At 45.0% G+C, this 27,172-nt stretch overlaps 1 protein-coding gene across 1 annotated transcript in view; it reads left to right on the forward strand.

Annotated features, from left to right (window-relative positions):
• Positions 1-232: 232 nt before the first annotated feature.
• Positions 233-27,172, forward strand: part of Sf3b3 (splicing factor 3b subunit 3) — a 162,220-nt gene continuing 135,280 nt past the window's right edge. Inside the window, exons 1-3 of the mRNA XM_068390881.1 lie at positions 233-296; positions 11,597-11,796; positions 14,653-14,731. Of these exons, the coding sequence (XP_068246982.1) occupies positions 11,650-11,796; positions 14,653-14,731 (226 nt within the window). The 5' untranslated portion in view covers positions 233-296; positions 11,597-11,649. The remainder of the gene's footprint in view (positions 297-11,596; positions 11,797-14,652; positions 14,732-27,172) is intronic.

Genomic DNA, 27,172 nt, shown 5'->3' on the forward strand with positions numbered 1-27,172 from the left:
TAATTGTTGATTATTTCTCTTGTGGTATTTCTATTTCCTAGTATCATTTCCTTACTGGGCTATTTTTTCCTGTTGGAGCCCTTGGGCTTATAACATCTTGCTTTTCCAACTTGAGTTGTAACCAAGCTTGTAATAATAATAATAATAATAATAATAATAATAATAATAATAATAATAATAATAACCCGGAGATATTTCAATGTTTACGTCTGCCAAATTCTAGTTTGTTTACATTGAAGAAGAAGCCGTCTGACTTAGCGGCTTGTGTGGTATCGCGTTGTTGTAATTTATTTTTCGTAAGTATCCAAATATCTCATTGAATTTTAATATTTAACGACTAGTCAAGTGCTTGAGATAACGTGTGTTCATTGTATGAAGCATCTGTGACTGGATAAATAAATTTTGTCTTGGCTTAATATCCTGCTGCTATGTCTACCATAGGCTATGGTAATTCGTGTACTTACTAACCCTTTGGTAGCGTATTCTACTAAGAAAAAATAGCAAAGACCAAGGGCAAATGACCCAAGACCTATAGCTATGTTAAATATGTGATAATTTAATTTCTAGCCAAATACATGGACCCTGTTACACCCATAATACATGAGAATACTTCCTATCGTCGCCACCCATATTTCATTGGCAAATGCTTTTTTGTTGACCAGGCGGACATGAGTCTTTTTATAGTTTATATATGACATATTTGTTTTTGAAGTTGTTCATAGTTTATATATGACATATCTGTTATGACGTTGTTACTTTTTTTAGAATGATTTACTGTTAATTTGTTCTCTTCAGTTATTTATTTCCTTATTTCCTTTCCTCACTGGGCTATTTTTCCCTATTGGAGCCCCTGGGCTTATAGCATTTTGCTTTTCCAATTAGGGTTGTAGCTTGGATAGTAATAATAATAATAATAATAATAATTTGATAAGAGTCCCACCCAGCCATTACCGCTTGCCAGTACGTAGGAGCATTATATTTTTCTTTTTACATGAGCAAAGCTATCGCACAGTGGGGCAAAAGCCATTAAGGACTCATCGAAATCTAATGGTTTATTCTCTGCCGTGCGCTTGCTTTGCTCGCAAAAAAAAAGAAAAACATCAAGCTCCTATGTACTTGGAACCGGTAATAGTGGGGTGGGAATCTCGAAGTATCTTTTGTTGTATCTACGAGTATCTTGATTAGTGTACCAATGCTAATTATTCACTTGCTGGTCTTTGCTCCGCTATCTTGCTACCCTCGCTATAAGACATATTATTGTTCCTCTGTTATGATGAGCAGTACATACTGCGCTACCCCCGGTATCCAAGTGGGCGAGTATTTTGGCTGACAAAAAATTGTTGAACAGACCACCTACGCACTACCTCAGGAAGCATATATTTTTACTACTTGCTTCCTTGTGTGTTATCAATTTCTGACCACGAATGTTGCGGAAACCCACCCATTCATGAATTATCCGGTTTTATTTTACATTTTCACAATTTTCCCCAAACTAAATTTATTTTAACCAGCATATTTCGGTAAATCATTACTAGTACTGTATATTCGTTTATCTTTCATAACCATGAATTTTTGGGTAATATTGACTGAGGTAATCAAATTCTAACTTTGTAAAGTTGATAATTGACGCCGAAATAACGTGCATGGTGAAACATGTTCCGCTTGCCATTATATAGGAACAATAAGATGATGTTTAATAGCGAGCGAGCATATGGCAGAGCAAAGAATACCGGAGGACTGACCCAGGCGGAGGATTGACCCACAGTCTCTGGTAAAACTGACCCAGAGTGGTTTGGAGGACTGACCCACAATGTTTATTTTCTTTTCTAAAACTAATTCTTTGGTATTATTACATGATTTTATTTAGAAAAAGTTTGATATTTCATTGATATTTTATTTACTGTTTTTTATCAAATATATGTGTTTATGGGGTATGAATATGTAATTAAAAAGGGTACAGAACCTAACAATCCCACCTAACCTAACCTAACCTAGAAGTTCCCAGGTCATAACCCCTAGGTGGGGGCAAGCCCCCGGACCCCCTTCCCAGGTCACAACCCCTAGCCGGGGGGACTCCCTTCCCAGGTCACAACCCCTATCCAAGGTTCTACTTGCAAATATATAAAATTTACCAATGACTTATAAAAGTTTTTATTACAACATATAAATGTTAATATTATATGGAATCCATATGTTATATTTAATCAAATAACTTCAATAATAAATGCACTTTAGTATAAATAAACATTGTGGGTCAGTCCTCCAAACCACTCTGGGGCAGTTTTACCAGAGATTGTGGGCCAATCCTCCGCCTGGGTCAGTCCTCCGGTTACCAGAGCAAAAGCCAAAAATATCGTTTGGTCAATTAACTAAGGAGGTATTCTTAATACGATAATCGCTGTTATGAATGACTTCATAGGTAATATAGGATGGAAAGATATCCTGGCAAACAAAACCTGCAGTGGTTTGAGTGTTTCATTATTATTAATTGTTTTTTATTACAGTTACTCTATTATTACAATTGCTTTTTTTATGTCGATGACTGGCAGAAACAATGTTTAAAAAAGTTAATTAAAACATTATACAATTAGACTGGTACATGGTATATTTTAAGGTGTTTCAAGCATAATTACATAATTGAGGACGATATATAGCGGAAAACCATAAGTTTTAAGTTATGGTAGTCTACCCACCAAAACTAAAAAAACTGGATTTCTGCCAGAAATCATTATAAAAAAGCTGTAGAAGGTATTGTTGAATTATAAAAATTTACCTTCTACCCATCCCTTATGAAAAACAATTATGGGGGATTCCAGTGGTAAACCAGGTCAGAAATGCATTATAAAAGGTTCATTTTCAATATTAAACTTACCCGATGATCATATAGCTGTCAGCTCTGCTGCCCGACAGAAAAAACCTACGGGCGGAATACGCCAGCGATCGCTATACAGGTGGGGGTGTACATCAACAGCGCCATCTGTCGAGTAGGTACTCAAGTACTCTATGTCAACACAGAACCAATTTTCTCTCTGTCGTGCCACCGGCAAGACCTACTGAATACGCTCTTGTTTTCTGGATTGAATTTCACGTTATTTGGTGAAGTATTCATCTCTAGTTATTAGCTATCGCTGTGCAGAAGTTATCTTCAATACTTCCTTGCATTCTTTTTTGGATTTGGATTATTTGTTGACGACTTGGATAGATTTTGAATCCCCCCCTTTGACTAATTCAAGATGTCTGACCCTTCTCAAGTCCCCAAGTACAGGAAATGTAGCGCTAGGGACTGTTCAAGGCGTCTTCCGAAGGCCTCTATCGATCCGCACACCGTTTGTTCCAATTGTAGGGGTAAAGCCTGTCAATTGGAAGATCGATGTGAGGAATGCGCTGGGCTTTCGGAATTCGGGTTTCAAGAATTCCTGAAATATGCACGTAGGCTAGAGAAGGATAGGCTCAGGAGGAGTTCGTCTCGCTCTATTGATTTTTCCTCTCCCCATGCCCCTCAACCTATTCCTTCCCCTGTAGTGGTTGCACCCGACCCCCCTGCTAGCTCTCATCAACCTTCAATGGCGGATATGATGCGTGCCATTCAGGCTCTAGGTGAGAGAGTCGAGTCATTGGCTAATGACCGCAATCAACTCATGGCTGATGTCAGAGAGTTGAAAGGTAAAAGTGCAGTGGGAAGTGAAGTGAGAGTCAGTGCAGTGAAAAGTGTCAGTGTTACGCATGAGGGTGCGTCTGTTCGTGCCTGTCGTCCTCCCAGTCCGGGACCTCTTGCAAGCTCCCAAGCCCAGGGGAGAAGCAATGTCGTACGACCAAAGGGTTCGACAGGCTTTAATCAGCGTACAGACGTACCCTCCGTGGTTTCGGACGTATCTTACCGAGATCGTCCCACCCACAAGAAGACGAGTGAGCCCATTTTGTCCTCGTCTGCGGAAGAGGTTTCTAGACAGAAACGATGGACCAAGGTCTCACGGCCTCTTAAGCGTAAGGTCCCTTCCGAGCTAGTCCAACGGCCCAGGTGTAGCCACTGGGTCAGTTCGGACTCGCTGCAGTCCTCCGACGACTGCACACCTCCCAAGAGAGGCAAAGTGGTACCGCAACAGGCAGTAACTCCGTCTGTTGCCGCACCCGCTGTTTTAGACCCTCAGTCTCAACGGACAGTAGCTCCGTCTGTTGCCGCTTTTGTAGACCCTAAGTGGTCTTTTACTGCAGTCTATGCAGACTCAGTTAGCTGCGGTTATGCAGGAGTTTCGTGCGGAGAAGGTTGACACTGCTCCCGTTAGCCTACAACCTGCCACGGTTGTGCGCCCAGCTCACGCTGAGGCTGCCTGCTCCCACACTCCGGCTGCGGAGAAGGTTGACGCTGCACCCGTTAACCTACAACCTGCCACGGTTGTGCGCCCAGCAGACGCTGAGGCTGCCTGCTCCCACACTCCGGCTGTGAGAGCTCCTCCACCCATGCGCAGTCGACCCTGCCAGACGCATGCTGACTCCCACAGACGCACGGAGCACTCCGTTGCCGTGCGTGAGCTACCACAACAACAGGAGGGTGGAGTTTGGCTGCCGTGTTTTGACGCGGTGCGTCAGCCTCCGCAACCCACGGTGGTCTCCGCTATCCTTCCACAGTCGGGTATAGACTCTTTGCGCACCCACTCAGCTTTGGTTGTTGCCAGTTCTCAGACTGACCAACAGTGGCATGATGTTGGGTCCAGTGCAGCCACGCATGCACCCGTGCTGCCGGACTCAGCTGTCCAGCCCACTCCGTTGCCTCTTCCTCTTCAACATTCAGACGATGGTATCTCTGATGATGACGAAGCTGCACATCTTGACGACCAACACTCCGACATCGAAGAACCCAAGACTACGCCTCCCTCCTTAGGCTTTAGGAAAGTGCTTGCGCTCTTTAAGGATTTATATCCAGACCAGTTTGTGTCTGCAGCACCACGCTCACCTCCCTCTGAGTTTGCTTTAGGCATGCAGTCAGCAGCTCCTGCCTTTACGAAGCTCGTACTCGCTCGCTCTTCAAAGAGAGCCTTAAGGGTACTGGGGGAGTGGTTGCAGTCCAAGAAGCAATTGGGAAAGACATCCTTCATGTTTCCCCCGGTCAAGCTTGCTTCCAGATCTAGCGTCTGGTATGCCACGGGAGAAGTTCTCGGCTTGGGAGTTCCTGCCTCTGCCCAGGGCGACTTCTCAAGTCTGGTAGACTCTCCCCGCAGGCTGGCTATGAGACGCTCCAAGATTTGCTGGACCCCTTCGGACATGGACCATCTTATGAAGGGAGTTTTCCGCGCTTTCGAGGTCTTTAACTTCCTGGACTGGTGTTTGGGAGCATTGAGCAGGAAGACCTCCCCTTCTGATAAGGAGACTTCCATGCTCATCATGTCCTGCATGGACAAAGCCATTAGGGATGGGTCTAGTGAGCTTGCGGCTTCTTTCGTGTCTGGGGTACTCAAGAAGCGAGATCACCTTTGCTCCTTCTTGTCAGCTGGAGTCACCCCATGTCAAAAGTCGGAGCTGATGTTTGCTCCACTCTCGAAGTGTCTCTTCCCTGAAGAATTGATCAAGGAGATTGCTGCCTCCTTGATCCAGAAAGACACCCATGACCTGGTGGCGTCATCCGCACGCAAAGTCCCCCCTTTGCCCTCCGTACCTAGACCTAGGACGGACACACCAGCGTCAAGGTTCATTCCGCCCTTTCGTGGCAGAGCCTCCAGCAGAGGAGGTGCTCGTGCCGGAAGTCAACGTGGGAGTAAGAAGAAGGGTTCCAAGTCCTCTAGAGGCAGAGTCTGACTGCCACCTTCTTCAGACAGCAGTGGGAGCCAGGCTCAAGAACTACTGGCAGGCCTGGGAGAACAGGGGCGCAGACGCACAGTCTGTGAAGTTACTCAGGGAGGGGTACAAGATTCCATTCTTGCGCAAGCCCCCTCTAGCAACGACTCCCATCAACCTCTCTCCCAGGTACAGAGAGGAGGAAAAGAGGCTAGCTTTACAGCAAGAGGTGTCTCTCTTACTACAAAAGGGAGCGGTAGTCATAGTCCGGGACCATCAATCCCCGGGCTTCTACAACCGCCTCTTCTTAGTGCCGAAGAAGACAGGAGGGTGGAGACCGGTGCTAGACGTCAGTTCTCTGAATGTCTTTGTCACAAAGCAGACGTTCACCATGGAGACGACAAAGTCGGTTCTAGTATCGGTCAGGAAGGAAGACTGGATGGTCTCGTTAGACCTAAAGGACGCGTACTTTCACGTCCCCATCCACCCAGATTCCCAACCTTTTCTAAGGTTCGTTTCCGGGAAGGTCGTATACCAGTTCCAAGCCCTGTGCTTTGGCCTAAGCACGGCACCTCTAGTTTTTACCAAACTGATGAGGAATATTGCCAAATTCCTGCATTTAGCAAACATCAGAGCCTCCCTCTATTTGGACGACTGGCTTTTAAGAGCTGCGTCAAGTCGTCGCTGTCTGGAGAATCTACAGTGGACTCTAGATCTGACCAAGGAATTGGGTCTCCTGGTCAATATAGAAAAGTCCCAACTCGTCCCATCCCAAACTATAGTTTACCTAGGAATGGAGATTCAGAGTCAAGCTTTTCGGGCTTTTCCGTCGGCCCCCAGAATCAGTCGAGCCCAAGAATGCATCCAGTCCATGCTGAAGAAGGACCGGTGTTCGGTCAGACAGTGGATGAGTCTGATAGGGACACTTTCATCACTGGACCAGTTCATCGCGTTAGGGAGACTCCACCTTCGCCCCCTTCAGTTTCACTTAGCTGCTCACTGGAGAAAGGACAAGACGCTAGAAGCGGTCTCAGTTCCTATTTCCGAGAAGATGAAGTCATCTCTGACTTGGTGGAAGAACAACATTCTCCTCAGGGAGGGTCTGCCACTGGCTGTTCAGACCCCCGACCATCTTCTCTTCTCGGACGCATTGGACACGGGCTGGGGTGCGACGTTGGATGGTCGGGAATGCTCGGGCACGTGGAATGCGGTTCAAAGCGAGTTACACATCAACTGCAAGGAGCTACTGGCAGTTCATCTGGCCTTGAGAAGCTTCAAGTCCCTCCTTCTAGACAAGGTGGTGGAGGTGAACTCCGACAACACCACAGCACTGGCGTACATCTCCAAGCAAGGAGGGACTCATTCGATGAAGTTGTACGAGATCGCAAGGGACCTCCTCACCTGGTCAAGAGATCGAAACATATCCCTTGTAACGAGGTTCATTCAAGGCGACATGAATGTCATGGCAGACCGCCTCAGCCGGAAGGGTCAAATCATCCCAACAGAGTGGACCCTTCACAAGAATGTATGCAACAAACTATGGACATTGTGGGGCCAACCCACCATAGATCTGTTCGCAACCTCGATGACCAAGAGGCTCCCAAATTATTGTTCACCGATTCCGGACCCAGCAGCAGTTCACATAGATGCCTTTCTTCTGGATTGGTCCCATCTAGACCTTTATGCGTTCCCCCCGTTCAAGATTGTCAACAGAGTACTGCAGAAGTTCGCCTCTCACGAAGGGACACGGTTGACGTTGGTTGCTCCCCTCTGGCCCGCGAGAGAATGGTTCACCGAGGTACTGTAATGGCTAGTAGACGTTCCCAGAACACTTCCCCTAAGAGTAGACCTTCTGCGTCAGCCGCATGTAAAGAAGGTTCACCCAAGCCTCCACGCTCTTCGTCTGACTGCCTTCAGACTATCGAAAGACTCTCGAGAGCTAGAGGCTTTTCGAAGGAGGCAGCCAGAGCGATTGCTAGAGCTAGGAGGACATCCACTCTCAAAGTCTACCAGTCGAAGTGGGAAGTCTTCCGAAGTTGGTGCAAGTCCAAATCAGTATCCTCAACCAGTACCTCTGTAACTCAGATAGCTGACTTCCTGTTATACCTAAGGAAGGAAAGATCCCTTTCAGCCCCCACGATCAAGGGTTACAGAAGCATGTTGGCAGCAGTCTTCCGTCACAGAGGCTTAGATCTGTCTAACAACAAAGATCTACAGGACCTCCTTAAGTCTTTCGAGACCACGAAGGAGCGTCGGTTGGCCACACCAGGTTGGAACTTAGACGTGGTACTAAGATTCCTTATGTCAGCAAGGTTCGAGCCACTTCAATCAGCCTCTTTTAAAGATCTCACTTTGAAAACTCTTTTCCTCGTCTGCTTAGCAACAGCTAAAAGAGTCAGTGAGATACACGCCTTCAGCAGGAACATTGGATTTACATCTGAAACGGCTACATGTTCCTTACAGCTTGGTTTTTTAGCCAAAAACGAACTTCCTTCTCGTCCTTGGCCCAAATCGTTCGAAATTCCAAGCCTGGCTAGTTTGGTTGGAAATGAACAAGAAAGAGTACTATGCCCAGTAAGAGCTCTTAAGTACTATTTGAAACGGACTAAGCCATTACGTGGACAATCAGAAGCTTTATGGTGTGCCATTAAGAAACCTTCTTTACCAATGTCGAAGAATGCAGTTTCTTATTATATCAGGCTTTTAATTCGAGAAGCTCATTCCCATCTGAATGAGGAGGACCATGCTTTGCTGAAGGTAAGGACACATGAAGTTAGAGCTGTCGCAACTTCAGTGGCCTTCAAACAAAACAGATCTCTGCAGAGTGTAATGGATGCAACCTATTGGAGAAGCAAGTCAGTGTTCGCATCATTTTACCTTAAAGATGTCCAGTCTCTTTACGAGAACTGCTACACCCTGGGACCATTCGTAGCAGCGAGTGCAGTAGTGGGTGAGGGCTCAGCCACTACATTCCCATAATCCCATAACCTTTTTTAATCTTTCTCTTGAAATGCTTTTTATTGTTGTTTTTTGGGTTGTCCGGAAGGCTAAGAAGCCTTTCGCATCCTGGTTGATTTGGCGGGTGGTCAAATTCTTTCTTGAGAAGCGCCTAGATTAGAGGTTGTGATGAGGTCCTTTAGTATGGGTTGCAGCCCTTCATACTTCAGCTCCTAGGAGTCGCTCAGCATCCTGTGAGGATCGCGAGGCTCAGTAAGGAAGACGTACTTAAAAAAGGCAGAGTAATTGTTCAAGTCGACTTCCTTACCAGGTACTTATTAATTTTATGTTTGTTATTTTGAATAACTGCTAAAATGAAATACGGAATACTTAGCTCTTAAGTTAACATATATGCTGGTCTCTACCCACCCCCCTGGGTGTGAATCAGCTATATGATCATCGGGTAAGTTTAATATTGAAAAATGTTATTTTCATTAGTAAAATAAATTTTTGAATATACTTACCCGATGATCATAAATTTAAGGACCCACCCTTCCTCCTCAATAGAGACCCAGTGGACCGAGGAGAAAATTGGTTCTGTGTTGACATAGAGTACTTGAGTACCTACTCGACAGATGGCGCTGTTGATGTACACCCCCACCTGTATAGCGATCGCTGGCGTATTCCGCCCGTAGGTTTTTTCTGTCGGGCAGCAGAGCTGACAGCTATATGATCATCGGGTAAGTATATTCAAAAATTTATTTTACTAATGAAAATAACATTTTATGTGGTGGGAAATTAAAGTACCAAAATTACCTATAATTTATATCATGTCCCTCTCATGGTTTTTGGTTTGCTGTGGCTAGCTTTGCTCACAAGTAAATACAGTATAATCTCACTGCTCCTCTGCTCTGGCAAGCCGTACAGGGATGTGTTGTGTACGCCAACCTTGTGGGTCTCTATTAAAGTATCATAATAACGTATAATTATATTATGTCCTTCAGGTGGTTTTTGCTCCGCCGTGGCTTGGTTCGGTCGCAAATAAACATATCACTTCTCTGTTTTGGCAAGGGGTACATGGGTGTGCTGAGCGTGCCAATTATGTGGGTCATTATTTCGGGAATATTTACTTAAACAGGAACAACAATAGCTTTTCTGCGTTATCAATTACCGAAATAGATGAAATTACGATAAAATTTTTAAGCATTGAACTCCTCTCTGGGAGATGTTTTGCTCTGACTTCAGTCATGTTGGAACTGAAGCTGTGGAAAAAATGGCTCTTGTAAAACATCTGGGAAATTGGGCAGAAATATTTGGAATCTCTTTATGGGTAATAAAACCAGGTAATTATTATGCCATACAAAACACAAAAACAGCAAATGCAAACAATGTTTGGACAGTAATCCACCATCAGTTTCCCAAAAATAAACAATGTGCTTAGAGGAGACAGTGAAGTGGGGTTCATATTTTAATTGATCAATATGTAAGTTAATCATACATAGCAAAATGCCTTACTAGGAAGCACTTGTCAATTTCTTACAGCGAATTCCAGTTTCGTTAGACATTGATGTATCATGTTAACCTAAAAAGTTCATGTAAGATATTCATGATGATGATGAAAAAGGAAATAGAAAATCATCTAAAAATATATGAGGAAGATAATGATTGCCTAGCAGGATTTAAAGGAGGTAGAAAATAAGAAAACAATTTGATCCTGGCAGAAAGGCTTCTTTCATTATTTATATTGCCGTCAATGGACCTGTTTGCCTCCCAGTTGATTCAGAACTACACTTCTAGAACATCTTCCAGTAAGCTGCTCTCCCATCCCAGGGAAATCGGCAGCATTCTGATCACCTTTCAATAAATTCCACTAGATACCTCAGTCTCTCTGCCTGCTTTCCTGGTTTACTGATTACACAGTCTGTGGACGATTTCAGTTTTAGGTTATATTGTCAGCTCTCAAGTGCTTGTTGGCATCCATATTTTCTGGTGCTGCTGTTATACGTGCTGGTAGAGCTACCATATTCATTTTCTGCTAGTGGCATTGTAGTAGAAATATTTTTCAGGTTGAAGCCTCTCTGCAATGAATTGCAAATCTCCTCATCCTCTTTTGCCAAGAAAGCTTCGCTCAATCTCTGGTGTAAAGGCTGTCACACACTTTTTAATTAGAGCTCAAACTGACAAGGTTGGATCTTTCCCCTTTGAGGGGTCAATCTGAGCTCAGGAGTAGTTTAAAAGGGTCTTTCCACTCCAGCGACTCGAGCCCCTTTTGAGTGTCGCTTGAGTCTTTGGGTCTATCGGCTGAACCCTCCTGTACCCTTGACCGGGTGTTTTGAATGGTTTTGTTTTGGTAATTGTGGGAAAGTAGTTTCGGAAGGGAAGGTGGATGGGAGGCCATCACAGGGATACAGTCTTTCTTAGATTAGGGTAAGGTCACAAATTCCTGTGGGGATCATAACCCCTCTCAGTAAGTAGGTAAAGGGGAAATCTTAGGTTAGGCTGTATCTTTTGTGTTAGTTACCCTATTGAAATGTATGGTTTTTTCAGTTGTCGATTTGTTTTTATCCAAATAGACAAATTTCTGCCACTTACCATCACCCAAACTGTTCAAACTACCTACAAATAAACCAGAAGCACCTTATTTTGTATATTAAAGCCCTTGTACCAAGTAAGAATTTGCTGGGTTTTTTTTAGAATATATTTTTTTTGAATATGTGTATTAATTTGAGTTGCTAATTACATTACTTATGGTATTGCTGTAAGAGATATAAGCTGTGTTTATTTTTTTAAGTAGTAACTTAAACTATTTGTTATTTTAGGGAACACATTTATGTGCCTAAAATTTGCCTAAATATTATTCAAGTTGTTTAACATTTCTTTTTTTTTTCAGGTATTGTAAAGTATTGAAAAACCAGATCGTAATTTAAGAAGAACACGTAAAAAATGTATCTATACAATTTAACACTGCAGCGTGCCTCTGGCATAACGCATGCAGTGCATGGCAATTTCTCTGGAACAAGAACACAGGAACTTGTCGTGTCAAGAGGAAGATCATTAGAACTTCTGAGGCCCGATCCTAATACAGGAAAGGTAAGATTTTCTCTTGTTCTTTCTATCTCATACAATACTTCATTAAATAGTACAGTAGAAGGTTCAACGTACAAATATTTGACATACACATCTGGAGGTACAAACTTAAATCCAATTGAAAATAACAAAGATCAGATAAAGAAATACTGCAATAAAACAATATTATTTAATACAGTAAGCAAAACATTTGTAATAACCTGATATCTATTTTATATGAAACCTGACTGTTTATTAAATTATAGGCTTGGTATTAAGGTTAGGCAGGCCAAAATTTAACAAAATTTGGCTTACAAACAATTCCGTTTACAAACACCTTGTAACTGATTAAGTTTGTAAGTTAAGGACCTTCTGTAGTACAGTACTTAATGCTGAACATTGCAATTGAAGTTGAAGATACTATGTGTTATTTATACTCTAGAATTGTTTTAAGTTGTAATATACTGTACTAATGTAAAAAGTTAATGGATATTGTAATATGTTTCAAACTTATAGAAATCTTTTGTCATTTAAAATAGAAAACTGCCTTCAGTGGATTTGGAATGGCCGTTGTAATTGATTATAAGAAAGTTAATGACAAGAGGTGAGTGTTGGCAATTAGCCCCACCCACTCCCCTGTCAAAGACTCTTCACTTTTGTCTTTGGTTGCAATGAATACAGTTGTATTGTTAAGTCCTATTCAAGGCATTTTTATCTTTCTCATACAGTCACTTCGAGAATAGTACAAGTTCAAATAGTGCAAACCCCAAATAGTATGATCCCTCTCTTAACAATGAAATAAATTTGATTAGTACTAATTCATTTAGGAGCGAAGGCAGCCACCTTCTTTGCCTACCAGACAGCAAACCATTTGACTAACCTAGTGCTAAAAAGAAACAATGATATGGCAGCAAGATTTGCCAAACAAATAGGTTAAAAGGAACCCCTAGCATAAAAAAATGCATCAATCAAGATTTAGGAAATCTTGCATTCTGAGGAAGTTTAAGCCATAGTGGAAAAGTGGAAGAGGAACAGCCATGACTCCCTTTTCCACCAGGCCGTCTCCTTTTAGAAGTCTGGCACTTCAAGGCCAACTCTAAAAACCAGACTGGCAACCCAGTTAAAATCTGCCATGAAAAAGGCTCCAACGATTGCCAGGGCTAAGTTGTCTATCCCAGTTCCATTGTCCTTTTGGAGACCTAGTACTGTAATCCTAATCCCTTTTGTCCCTATTTTAGCCAGAGTAGAAGGGGAAGAGAAGCTAGAGGACATTAGGGAAGGCCTCCACTGCTAGGAAGTGGGGGATGCCTGTTGAGCCAATGGACAACATGGCAGTATCGCAGAGCTGAGGCCTTGGGGGGTAACTGTTCTTTGGGACGGTTACTGTCTTCAGTTCATTGGGTCTCTTACTTCCCACACTCGGACACCGATGATTTCACCTGCATATGATCAGTCCTCCGAGAAATTCCTCATATAACAAGTAGAGGTGGAAAAGCTGCGAGAGAACAGCGCATTACAACTCATCTAGGCTTCTACAGTCACCTGTTCCTCGCTGAGAAGTTGACAGGATGCTGGAAACAAGTCATTGACCTCTCATCTTTGAATGAGTTTGTACTTGGCAAACTCTTGATGGCTACATGCTCTCAGTAGATCTATGAGATGCATATTTCCAAATTCTAGTACATTGGTCCTCAAGGAAGATTTCCTCCTTATCCTTGGTGTGGAAGTCTACCAATTCAAAGTCCTCTGCTTTGGGTTGTTGACTGCCCTCAAGTGTTCACTTGAATGTTCACTTTAGTCTCATCTTGGGTTCACACCAGAGGTATTGGTCTTTAATACCGGGACAATGGTCTGATCTTATTTTCCACATGGAAACAACAACAGCAAAATAAACTTTTCTTTTTCTCATGATCTAGTGATTGTAATAAATTTAGAGAAGTCCAGCTTAGAGCCCAAGCATAGAATGGTTTACCTGATCATGAGGATGGAGACAGTATTGGGGAAAGTGCGAAGACCACGTCGCAAGTCACTCGGGAGTGTAGCAGGACCCTTCCTTCACAAGCCACAACTTCCAGCACGACAATAACTTCTGAGCCAACTGTCTGCTCTAAAAAAAACTTGTACCACTATACAAATCAGATTTCTTTTACCTTAACTTCCCACCTTAGTCCACCCTGCAATTCCTAGGCGAAGGTCAGAGTGTTTACTTAGTTAGCCTGCAGGGGTTGGCTTCTCCATTTCCCGCTACCTTTACGTACCTACCAACACTCCCTTATAAAATTTTAACAGCCGAGTTTCCAGCTTCATTGAAATCCTATTCAGATTAGTTTAGTTAGGAAATATACAAATTATTTTTAAGATATGTGATATTGGCTTCATGTTGATAATAAAATTAAATAGGATTTGAGTATAGGTTGGACGCTGCATCAGTTTATGTCTAATGAAGCGATAGATCCACTTCAAACAATAAATTTCCCATTACCGAGTTCAGATCGTTGGGTCCTGTTAATGGCAAGCTTTGAGGAGTGGGAGGCCAAAATTTTTCTGGCATCATTCTAGGCAACGCAGAAGAGACTATTTAACACTCGGTACTCTTCATCGAGATCCCTGTTTGCTGAAGTTTTTAGGTACAGGATACAGGACTGTACGTCCTTGGCTTGGTACATTTCAGGAGCATGGGAACTTGGATCTACATTGGAAGCTTTTCCTTGCAGCCTACTCTCACCACCTGTTGTGAACTACCTTGAAACAATTTTTATGGTAGTTCTGGCTCCACTGAAGACAATTACATATTTTAAAGGACTTGTTGATATAGCAAGAAAGAAATAAGAATTACTTTTAAAGTTTTGTATATTTTTAGCATTTCTTTTTTCTTTTCAGGTACACACCATATTGACGACTGACATTTTTGGAATTATTCGATCTTTAATGGCTTTTAGGCTTACAGGTGGTAATAAAGGTAAGAATGATTTATTAAATTTTTTTTTGTAGATAAATTAAGATGTTCTTAACAGGAGGTCACTTTTTGTTATGCATTATTTGTTCCGTAACTGAAATAAAAACCACGCTATTTAATATGGGTTATTACTTCGGCGTAGGTGAAATGATGAGCCATTAGAATTTTAACGAGGGTTTACTACCCCACCGCTAGTTAGCGGGGTTTAGGGAGGGGTAGCTTGCTACACCCCCCCCTCACACACACCTGTGAATACTTCACTTTGCTTTTGGCTCGGGTGATGAACAGACGTGTCTGCTCTCACCCTCACTTGACTGCCATTAATCTGTTTTTACTTTCTCTTTTTCTACAGAGTGTGTGAAGTTGGCCTCTATTAATAATAATGCGTACGTGTCCTGGTTTACCTGACCGCCCTTGTGGGACTTTTATGTCGGTGGTGGACACGGATCCTCACACCTTGTGTCCTCATTGTAGGGGCCAACGGTGTGATAGTGGTAATGTATGCGGTGAGTGTAGGGAGTGGTCTATCTCCAAGTGGGAGAGGTTTGCCCAGCGCCGGAAGAAGAAGTCCAAAAGGGATATTTCTCCTTTAAAGGCTTCTTTGAAGAGAGAAAATCCCAAGGCCTCTTCTTCCGTAGCCCAAACCTCCTCCGAAGCTCCCACTCGATCGGTCTCTTCCGAGAGGCCGTCGAGGGGTAGCATAGGCCGTTGTTCTGTTGACCGATCCCGGGGTGTGGGAGAGGTAGTTGCCTCCCATAGCGAGGCAGCTGCCCCTCCTCCCCCGGAGGAGGATATTGATTTCTTTGGGGCTTCAGGGTTAACCCTCCAAGGAAGCCATGTTTGACATGATCAAACTGGGAGCAGCTGTTAAGCAATCGCTGGCGATAGCAGACGTAGATCCTCTGTCTATCGTCGACGTTGTTATAACTGAGGGCTCCGGTGTGTCTGATCAAACTCCTGCTCCTGTTGTTGCTGAGGTAGCTGACGGCTCTGATTCCCCCTCTGAACATCCTTCGAGGGTGGAACTTAGTCCCACGGTCTCTCCTGCTGGTGATTCTCCCCCTCGGGGGAGTTCACTTACAGAGACTCCTCTGCGTAGGCCTTATGATGGTCAGCTTGCTGATCCCACGGCCCCTAGAGGGCATGTAAGGCGGAAGGCTCGTCCTCCTCTTCGCCGTAGAGGACTTCCTTCTCCTCACAAGGGAGTTAGGAGGCGCCTCTTCGGCTTGTCATCCTCGCAGTCCTCTGCGGAGGAGACTCGCCGTTCACCGATCCTGCCAGCTACCACCTTAGACCTCTCAAGAGATCGTTCGCGATCTCCTTCGATGGAAGGTCGTCCTTCGGGACCCCCTAACCTGTCACCCTCCAGACCTGCTGACCTGCCGTCACCCTTCAAGGCTGCTGATGCGCTATATGCGCCTTCCAACCCTGTCATTGCACAGGTACCGGTCCCTTCGGGGCACAAGGGACTTGAGCGCAAAACTGCGCCTCAGTCCCTTAAGAGCCAGGTACCCCCTGCGCGCCATCACGCTGCTGCTGTTCCTGACTTAGCGCCCCAGCGCGCACCTGTTCCTGTTCCTATGTGCCAGGGTTCCCCTGCGCGCCCACGATCTCCTGCGCGCCAGCGCCCACCCGCAGTTCCTGCTATAGCGCGCAAGCGCTCTCCTACTCGTCAGCACTCTCCAGTGCCTCAGCGCACTTCTGGAGTTAAGCGCGCAGTCGCAGTCGTTCCTGATACAGCACGCAAGTGCTCACCGGCGCGCCAGCGCACCCCTACGTTCCAGCGCGCAGTCCAGGAGGTACCTAAGTTAGCGCACGGGCGCTCACAGGTACCCCTGCACTCCATCCAAAATGCGCACTCCTGTGCGCCCGAATCCTGTTGCGCGCGATGTGCGTCCAACTCAGCAGCGCACACCTCTTCGCCCGAATCCTGTTGCACACCTTGCGCGCCCATCGCAGCAGCGCACTCCTGTGCACCCGCGATCTCCTGCGCGCCCGCGATCTCCTGCGCGCCCAACGTGCCCACGATCTCCTTAGGGGACACTTCCTGCACCACCTGCACAGCGCTCACCTGCACGCCAGCGCGCAAATTCACCTTTGCGCTATCACGAGGCTGCGCAATCGCGCCCTCGCTCTGTGCTTTTAGATATGCGCGCTCCACGCCCACGCGCTAGAGACATTTCTCCGGCGCACGCGCGCCCAACAGTCTCGCCTGCACGGGCACTTCAGCAGGTTCCTGCGCGCCCGCGCGATCAAAGGATTGCTCACGCGCCAGCTCCCATCCAGCCTTCAACCCCGCCCCACGTTCCAGCTCCTGCGCGCCGCACGCCCTCTCCACCTATGTGCGCCCACGCGCGCTCGCCATCACCCTCGCGCGCCCGCGCAAAATTCTTAACGCGCACGATCCTCACGCGCGCGATCCAGGGCAGGGCTCATCGCGCTACCACCAGCGCGATTTGCGCCGCGATCGCCAGCGCGATCCCGCACACGATTTCACTTGGCTTCAGGCGGACAGGTCATCGTCTCGTTCCCCTCCTCGCAAGCGCAGAACAGCACGCTCGCCAGAGGAGGGGAGGTTTCCGGACAGGTCTAAGGACTTTATCTTCAGCTTCGTTTCAGGCGAACCCTCGTTTGTCGACTCCTCCTAGGGATCGATCGATCCCCTTCCCTCCAGAGGGAGTGTCTGACAGCACGACTGTCAGCCAGCAGCCCTGGTTTGGGACCATAGTCAGAACTCATGCATTCTGAAGTACACTTTTTTTTTCTTTTTTGTCTCGATCAATAACTGGAACCTTTAACCCTTTTACCCCCAAAGGACGTACTGGTACGTTTCACAAAAGCCATCCCTTTACCCCCATGGACGTACCGGTACGTCCTTGCAAAAAAATGCTATAAAAATTTGTTTTTCATATTTTTTTTGAGAAAATTCAGGCATTTTCCAAGAGAATGAGACCAACCTGACCTCTCTATGACAAAAATTAAGGCTGTTAGAGCAATTTAAAAAAAATATACTGCAAAATGTGCTGGGAAAAAAATAACCCCTTGGGGGTTAAGGGTTGGAAATTTCCAAATACCCTGGGGGTAAAAGGGTTAACTGGATAAAAGCCAGTGCAATCCAGTCATAACAACAACTTAGTCATCGATGCCTTGATCAGCTTCACATTATCATTTGTCAAGTTCTTCCCAGTAAGCTTCAAGCTAAAGGAGATGGATATAACAACAATATCTAATAGGGGAAAATGGAGTTTGAATGTGACTACTATGCTACTGTTTTAGGGACCAAGGCCAAAAGTTGTTGGTTTTGCATAGTCAATCTTTGAGCCTCTGTGAATGATGCTGTGCCTTCTCTGCAATGTCATCGTGTATTATTATGGTTGTTATTACTACCCAAGCAATATTCCTAGTTGGAAAAGCAGGAAGCTATAAGTCCAAGGGCTCCAACAGGGAAACTACTCCAGTGAGGAAATAAAAAAAAAGAAGATACAAATACAATGGTATGCCTGAATGTACCCACAAGCAAGAGAACTCTAACCCAAGATAGTGAAAGACCATTGTTCAGAGAATGAGTTAATGAAGGATTCTCAGACCTCTTATAGTTGTCTAATCTCAGATACCTTTGGATAACAAATATGGTACATTCTTTTTGTTTCCAGATGACATGGTTTGGGAGCTCTCAGGGAAGTTAGACTCAACGAGGAGATCCTATCTTGTGACCTGGATATCAAGTAATCTGATGAATGATCTGGAATGTTAAGTCTGTGTTCTCCCGCAGACATATCATTTGCCAGTAGGGGTTTGTTTGCAGAAATGACAAATCATGATAGCAAATATGGGCTACTCCTTAGGTCATGGATGTCTCGAGGGAGGATTATCAGCTTTCATTGTCTGAAGTAAAATGATTACATGTATCATAGTTAGAAGGTTTTGAAGCTAACAATTGGATCTTAAAGATGTTTCAAGTCTTGGACAGCAATGTAAGGTTCTTCCTTGGCAACCCAGACTGCAGAGGAGATATTGTATCAGAGAGCCTCTTGAATTCTGCAATCGTCTGTGTGTGGTACTTGAGAAAATGCTGCTTGTTCATAATTATTGACCATATCTTGTTGAATAAATATCACTGGCAGACTCCTTTTAGGGCATAAACCTCAGCCTATGTCATAGGGACCATATGTGAGTATATATGTTTAAACACAAAATTATATTTAAAGTCCGCATTCTCCAAAGAGAGTACAGAGATTTTTGTGATGAGGTTTAGTGGAAACTGCAACGAAAGATTTTTTTTATTGGTCAGATCCATACCAACCAAGGTAGCTCTCAGACTTAGATGATCCGACTTGGCCAGGTCAGACTATACAAGTAAAAATCATGGTCGTTAATTCATTGGTTTTATTTCAGTGTGTATTTGGTGCCCTGACTTACCTACTGACTTCATGCATACAGGTTTATGGAATATACTGGCATGGTTTAGATTGCCTGTTTTCACTTTGTATTAACCCCTTTACTACGAGGCAGCAGATCCGCTTTCAATAGCTGTATATAGTATAAGATTTCATAAGTTTGCTATTGTATTTCACTCTAAACAACCAAATAGTTCTTTCTATTCATTATGAAATGATTATAGAATATTTTTATCTTATTTTACTCTGAAATGATAGTAAAGCACTGTGATTATATCTAAAAAAACCTTTTATATTCATAGTAGGTTGCCCAGGGCACCAGTCACCTGTTGAGATACTACCACTAGAAAGTTATTGGATCCTTTGACTGGCTAGATAGTAATACATTGGATCCCTCTCTGGTTACTGCTCATTTTTCTTTGCCTACACATACTCTGAATATTTAGCCTATTCTTTACACATTCTTGTCTTTCCTCAACCACCTGGCGACACTGAGATTACTACAATTCTTCTTTGCTCAAGGGGCTAATTACTGTACTGTAATTGTTCAGTGGCTACTTTCCTCTTGGTAAGGGGGGAAGAGACAATTTTTCTTTAGTTGTGGGTAGTGTCATAACCTCTGTACCATGGTCTTTTACTGTCTTGGGTAAGAGTTCTCTTGCTTGAGGGTACATTTGAGCTCACTATTCTATATATTTTTTCTCCTTTCTCTTGTTTGTTTTTTGAAATGGTGTGTTGGGCAGGCTTAATAGAAGGGCCATGGATGCCTGGTGGTTTATCAAAAGGTTGTCTTTTTCTTATCTGTTTCTTTTTCTTTTCAAAACCATCCTTACTGTCCTCCCTTTGGTTTAAGTGGCTATCCTGGAGGGTATTTAGCCTTGTATGGGGGTATCAGCTCTGCCATGTTGACCAGTTTTTCCAACTTTTTTTCTATAGTCCATGGGTTTGATCTGTCACTTCATTTATATTTCCTTAAAACAAATTTTTTTAGTTATCATTCTTGTTAATTTAGTTGCTAAGTATAATGTGTCTTTTTTATTACTATTAATTCTTACGCTGTCTGGAGACATTGAGCAAAATTTGGTACCAGTACGTTCTAGATTTCATCAATGTCGTTTACTGTATTATAATATTCGTGATCTTCATGCAAATATTCAAGACCTCACAGTTGCGTCCAGGCTGTATGATATTCTTTTGTGCTCAGAATCTTTGGTTTCTAATATGAGGCATTCATCTGAGCTCCTTATAACTGGTTTTAAGAAGCTAATAATTTTGAAACAGAATGCCATTTCTACGGCCAGGGGAATGGCGGTGTATATTATGACTGAGCACCCTGCTTCTCATAAGTCCTACTATGAATGTGGAAGTCATGAGATTCAGGTAATAAAAGTTTGTGGCAGGAATAACTTCTATTTATGTACGATCTACTGGAATCCAAACATGGATGATTCTATCTTCGAATGTTTCCTTACCATTATGGCTAAGATACAAAATGATAGAAAGGCCTCTTTTTGTCCTTGTTGGTGATTTCAATGTTCACCACAGGGAGTGGTTAATTTCTGTTTCTCCTACTGATCACCATTGCTTAAGAGCTTTAGACTTAACCTCTGAATCAGACGGTGTGCAAATCATAAGTGAAGCTACTCGCAGGTCTTGTAACTGCTTGTATCTCGTATAGACTGACTCCCCTGGCGTTATAACAAGTAAGGTTGGTTCTCCAGTCTGGACATCTGATCATACCTTGATTTCATTAGTAGTGAAGACTGACCAGCCTGTCCCTGATGTATCATACTCATATAAGATTTATATGAAATCTCAAGCTGACTGGAATGGGATTTTTAGTAATCTTGTGGACTTGAATTGGTCACATTTGTATACTAGTGTTGATCCTGTTGTCCCTTTGAATGAGAATCTAGTCAACATAATTAATAGGCGTATCCCTTCTCGTGTGCTAAGATATCGAGTGAAGGACAAACCCTGGTTCATTGATGATTGTAGACGTGCTTATTTGGAGGAGCAGGAGACCTATCATCTTTGGAAGGGTAACAGATTAGATTTGACTAAGAATAACTATACTCAGCTCAGAGAGTTTTGCTTCAACTGAAAAGGAATACAATTTAAACCTTTTACCCCCAAAGGACGTACTGGTATGTTTCACAAAAGCCATCCCTTTACCCCCATGGACGTACCAGTACGTCCTTGCAAAAAGATGCTATAAAAATTTGTTTTTAAATATTTAACTTAGCCGGTGAATATATAATAGCTGCTGCTCCAGCGGCTCGACAGAAAACACACACAAAAACTCGCGAGCGATCGCTATGAAGGTTGCGGGTGTGCCCACCAGCGCCAACTATCGGCCAGATACCGCATATACATGTAAACAGACCCAATTTTTTCTCTGTCGGCCTTAACGACAAGACGTATCAATACTCGCTGTATAACCTGGAGTTTTCTCAACATATTTGGTGAAGTACTTCCTTTTGGTTTGAGCTTTCGCAGTGCAGGTGTTTTATCTTCAACTTAAATCTTGAACTCGTTTTTGGATAGATTTAATTTTTGATGACTTTGGATTGTTTTTTGGACTTTCTTTGACTTTTAAATGGCCGACCCTTCCCTTAGTACGGAAGTGTGTTTTAGGCTTTTAGCAATTATCTTATCACGTTATAAATTAATTATAGATTTTCCTCTATATATTTTATATCTCAACCGCCTTTATTAGGCCTCTTCATTTAGCTTTCCATTTACAGTAGAACCTCGGTTTACGAACGACTCCGCTTACGAATTTTTCGGTTAACGAAGTGACTTTCTCTGAAAAATTCGTCTCGGTTAACGAATATTGTATCGGTTAACGAATTTAAATTTCCCTCCCACGCGCCGTTTTTTGTGGAAAAGTGTTAACGCCGCGCTTCCTGATCGCATTTTTCATGGAAATAACTTAACGACAGCATCTCACAATGGAGTCACGTGACTCCTCCCACGCATACCTACCACCCCCTAATCCCCTTTATTACCCCCTTCACTCGTTCATTATCTCAGTATCCGCCGTCTCGATAGCATACATACTTAGTGAATTCGTGGACGATTTCTTTGTGATTTTTACACGTGGTTTGTGATTTGTTTTATTTTCATTCATTTGTGATTACAGTACTGTACTGTGTATTATTGTGATAGACAATGGCTCCTAAGATGTCGAAGAAGGAAAGCAGTAAGAAGAAGCTGATGATAACGATCGAGATGAAGAAGGAGATCATCGAGAAGCATGACCAAGGCATGCGTGTGAAAGACATTGCTAGTTTTTTCAATCGCTCGCAGTCGACGATATGCACAATATTAAAGAAAAAAGAAGAAATAAAGGCCGCTAAAGTAGCTAAAGGTGTATCGTCGTTGTCAAAACAACGGCCACCTATTCTTGATGACGTAGAAAATTTATTAATGGTGTGGTTAAATGAAAAGCAGCTCGCAGGAGATTCAGTAAATGAGAACATGATTTGCGAGAAGGCAAGAACCATTTACGAGGACTTGGTGAGAAGTGAGCCAGGCACATCAGCAGAAAAACAAAGTTTTAAGGCAAGCCGTGGTTGGTTTGAAAAATTCAAGAAGAGAACGGGTATCCATAGTGTTGTTCGGCATGGCGAGGGGGCCAGCGCCGATACGAAGGCAGCAGAGTCTTTTGTGAAAGAGTTCAAAAGTCTCGTGGACTCCGAGGACTACGTTTCCCAACAGGTGTTTAATTGCGATGAGACAGGCCTCTTTTGGAAGAAAATGCCCAGGAGGACCTATATCACGGCAGAAGAAAAGGCCCTTCCTGGCCATAAGCCCATGAAAGACCGTCTAACCCTGCTGTTCTGTTCCAACGCCAGTGGGGATTGCAAAATTAAACCTCTCCTGGTGTATCACTCGGAGAATCCACGAGCCTTCAAGAAGAACAATGTGCAGAAGAAAAAGTTGCACGTCATGTGGCGTTCTAATACGAAGGCTTGGGTGACAAGGATCTTCTTCGTTGAGTGGATGAACGAGGTTTTTGGTCCCGAAGTCAAGAGATACCTCCTGGAGAAGGACCTCCCACTCAAAGCCTTGCTGTTAATGGACAATGCTCCTGCCCATCCTCCAGCCATTGAAGAGGACATAGCGGAGGAATATAAGTTCATTAAGGTGAAGTTCCTACCCCCCAACACCACTCCAATACTCCAGCCCATGGATCAGCAAGTGATCTCAAATTTTAAAAAACTTTATACCAAAGCTATGTTCCAGCGCTGCTTTGAAGTAACAGAGGGCACCAACCTTACCCTCAGAGAGTTTTGGAAGGATCACTACTCCATCTACAACTGCCTGACTTTAATTGATAAAGCCTGGCAAGGAGTCACCAGGAGAACCCTCAATTCCGCCTGGAAGAAACTGGCCCGACGCCGTTGCAGAACGGGATTTTGAGGGGTTCGAACCCAACCAGGAGGAAGCAGTTGACGAGGATATTGTGTCCTTGGGCAAGGCAATGGGGCTGGAGGTGGACACGGATGACATCGACGACCTCCTGCAGGAGCATAAGGAGCAGCTGACCACCGAGGAGCTGAAGGACCTGCACGAGCAGCAGCAAAGAGAGGTAATAGAGGAAATCTCATCTGAGGAGGAGGGAGGCACTGCAAAATCACTGTCTTCGAGTGAGATAAAAGATTTTTTAAAGAAGTGGGAAGACGTGAAAAGTTTTCTTGAGGAAAATGTCCCGAATAAGGCTGAAACAGACCGTGCAATAAATTTATTAGTCGATAATGGGGTGGGTCACTTCTATAAAATTTTAAAGAACAGACAAAAGCAGGTGTCTATTGAAAAATATCTTGTGAAGGGGGAGAAAAGAACTGTGAAAGACGACGACCAAGAGTCTCGCAAACGCAAAACCAGTGATAGTGAACGCTATTCTCGCGAGAGAACTCCAGTCAACGTTCCTGAAGTTCTCATGGAGGGAGATTCTCCCTCCAAGCAGTAACCCCCTCCTCCTCCTTCCCCTCCTCTCGTCTCCATCAAGCCAGCAGCGACACTCCTCTAAGGTAAAGTTCAGGTTTACTGTGCATGCATATCCATATTTTCATTATTAAATGACTGCAATATTTTAATAATTTTGTGTAGAGTACAGTAGAGTACTGTATGTGTAAGGAAAAATTTGTGAAAATTGGTTTTTGTAGATGGGTTGAACTAATTATTTCGATTTTATAACATTCTTATGGGGAAATTCGTTTCGCGATACGAATTTTTCGGTCTAAGAGTTCGCATTAGGAACGAATTAAATTCGTAAACCGAGGTTCTACTGTATAATAAACATCAAGATAAATTTTAATGATTTGTTTATATGCGACCTTTCCTGAGAGTAGGCGGTCCTAACTTGCAAACCGAAGTTAAACAACGTTGAGCCCTTTCAATCGTAAATAACTTTTACAGAGCAAATGATTTAAAACTTATTAAATGAATATTTTTTAGTAGATATTTTATGAAAGATTTTCTTTGAATAGTCTTCGTACTGTTTCAAAGATGAACTAACGTTTGGTTTATTTATGCTACGCAGTTTGCGCTCTATCGTTACGATAGAGAGAGAGAGAATCACGGTTTCACTTTGCAGAAAGAGTAAATCGATTCTGACGTTTTGTTCATTCTTCTTTCAAAGCTTAAATGTTTTAAATACTATTTGTTCCGACACGAATACTTTACCTCGAATTACCTCTTCGGAGGGTCCTTGACCCTCTCTCAAACTCGACCAAGATTTCCCGCGCTACCCCCCCTATCTCGCTCCCGATAGTTCCTACCCCCGCCGCCAGGATAATTCCTGCGGCCCGGATTAGGGCAGGTCACTGCTTTTCCCGGGTCAGGATCTCATTAAGTCCTTGGTCGTGAGATACGAAGCATCTCACTCTCTCGCTTAAACTCTCGATCCTTTGGCGCGTTGTGATCCCACGTGTTCCCAGTGTACGGACTTGTGTTTTTTCTGCGATAGTGCGTTTTCGCAAAGTGTCCTCAGTCCGTTCCCCTTGTGTTATCCAGGGTTTTCTGTAACTCGTTAGTGTTGACCTTCGTGTGCGAACGATGGAGAACGTGCGTCGTTGTCCTGGTCCTAGAGCAGGAAAGTCGTGTGGGGCTTTCCTCTCTAAACCAGAAGTGGACCCGCATTCCCTTAGTTCCACGTGCAGGGGTAAAGTTTGTTCCTCCTCGGACACATGTTCCGAGTGCGTGAGTTGGGACGGCATTCAGTGGGTACGGTATGGTACAAAGAAAAAGAAGTCGTCTAAGCGTTCCCCCAAGAAAGTGAGTGGCGTGTCCTCCTTACAGTCGGTCAGTGATCGGTCCGACGAAGCCTCGGCCTCTTCGTCTCCTTCGCAGAGGAGTGGCCATCAAGCCCCCAGTGTGATTGTTAGCCATAGTGTCCTCCCAAGTGAACCCAGTGTGAGGGAGGAACCAAGGGCTGGCCCCTCGGGAGTAAACGGAAGGGCCGCGAGTGTTTCGGGCGGATCGGGCCACGTGGCAGGAGATCACGCTTCCTCAGAAGACCCGGTATGGGGCAGTGTGGCGATCTCAGTCTCCCCCCCGCCCTCGTGGGCCGGTGCGTCGGGTTCCCCCCCGCCAGAAGAGAACCACTCGAGAATTCGTCGCCCGAGTAGCGACGCCTTCGGGTGGAAGTTACCGAAGACTCCAGGGAGGTCACCGCTAAGGATGGACGTATCCCTGGGTCCATGGCCTTCTAGCAGGGACAGAGTGGACTCGGTACCCTCGGTATCCACAGCAGTTCCCGAGGACTTTCTCCAGCACCCTGTCTCGGACGGTCGACGGCGAAGGGCCTCCCCTGCGCATCACTCTAGCAGTCGTTACGTGAGGAACGGGGCACCCTCGGACTCTTCGGAAGCAGACTCATCCTCCGGGGGAGAACGCAGGGAGAAACGGCACCGTAAGAGAGCGCGGACCGATAGTGATCGTTCCCGCTCCAGGTCGAGGTCGCGGCACAGTAGGAGGCGCCCACGCTCTCACTCCCGTAAGTTCAAGAGGGAGGTCTCTCCCGGCGGCGGCGAATGGTTCTACGTGCCCCCAGGAGAATCCAGGAAGCACCGCTCTCCAGACTCTCGGTCCAGTGATCGAGCCTCCAAGTTGTCACTGCCTACATACAACTTGGAACCGCTCGACCGGCCACGCAAGAAGGACCTCTGTCTCAGGCACAAGTCCTCGAGGCCTTCGGTTTACCCCGCCCGGCGGGAGGAAGCGCGCTTCCGAGAAGACAGCCCGACCGAACCAGCCCAGCTGGGTAGGACGTCGAGCGGGAAGGACCGGTTGCCGGGGTCGGGTCTTCCCACCGGGACCGTGTCCTCCGCGTCCAGAGCCTTGGGCCAGTCGAAAGGCCTCCAGGGGTCGGTGGCACCCGCCACACGGCGAGACCCAACCGTGTACGGTGCGCCCTACGGTTGCGGGACGGCCTCCCTGGGACCTAGTAGGGAGCGGCCAGTTTACCACCCAAGCACGGCTCCCCTCAGCCAAGCCGATGCCTCGGTCGACGGAGGCGAGGTTTCCCCGTCGGAGGACTCCGCCTACAGAAGAGTGGTAGGCCTCGTCAGAAGGACCCATGGGATTCCGGAACCCGAGGCGACGAAGGTGAATACCTGGAGGTCGAGCCTCTTGAGATACACGCACCGGGACGTCCTTCCGAAGTCCTCTCTGGCCCTGCCTCTCGCCCCAGACCTAGTACTCGGCCAGGAGTACATCGACAACTTGGTGGCCAGCACTGCGTAGGCCCCAGGTCCCAGAGTTCCTCCAAACTCCTCCAGGGTCTTAAACTACAGGCCAAAGTTTATATCCCGGAAGGGCGACGCCCAGGCCCCTGTAGAGTGGACTCAGCCGTGGATATCCTAGGACAAGGCGGCTCGGACGAAAGGGCCAGCTCAGCCCCTGTGTCCTTCTCGGCCTCTGAAGCAGGCATGATGGAGGAGATGTCGAGGGACATGATTAACGTCTCTTCATGGCTGGACTGGTGGGCCTCCACGTTAGTTAATGTACAGGCCTCCACAGACCCCGACGACCCGGA

Source organism: Palaemon carinicauda, chromosome 17 (genome assembly GCF_036898095.1).
Source record: "Palaemon carinicauda isolate YSFRI2023 chromosome 17, ASM3689809v2, whole genome shotgun sequence".
NCBI lineage: Eukaryota > Metazoa > Arthropoda > Malacostraca > Decapoda > Palaemonidae > Palaemon > Palaemon carinicauda.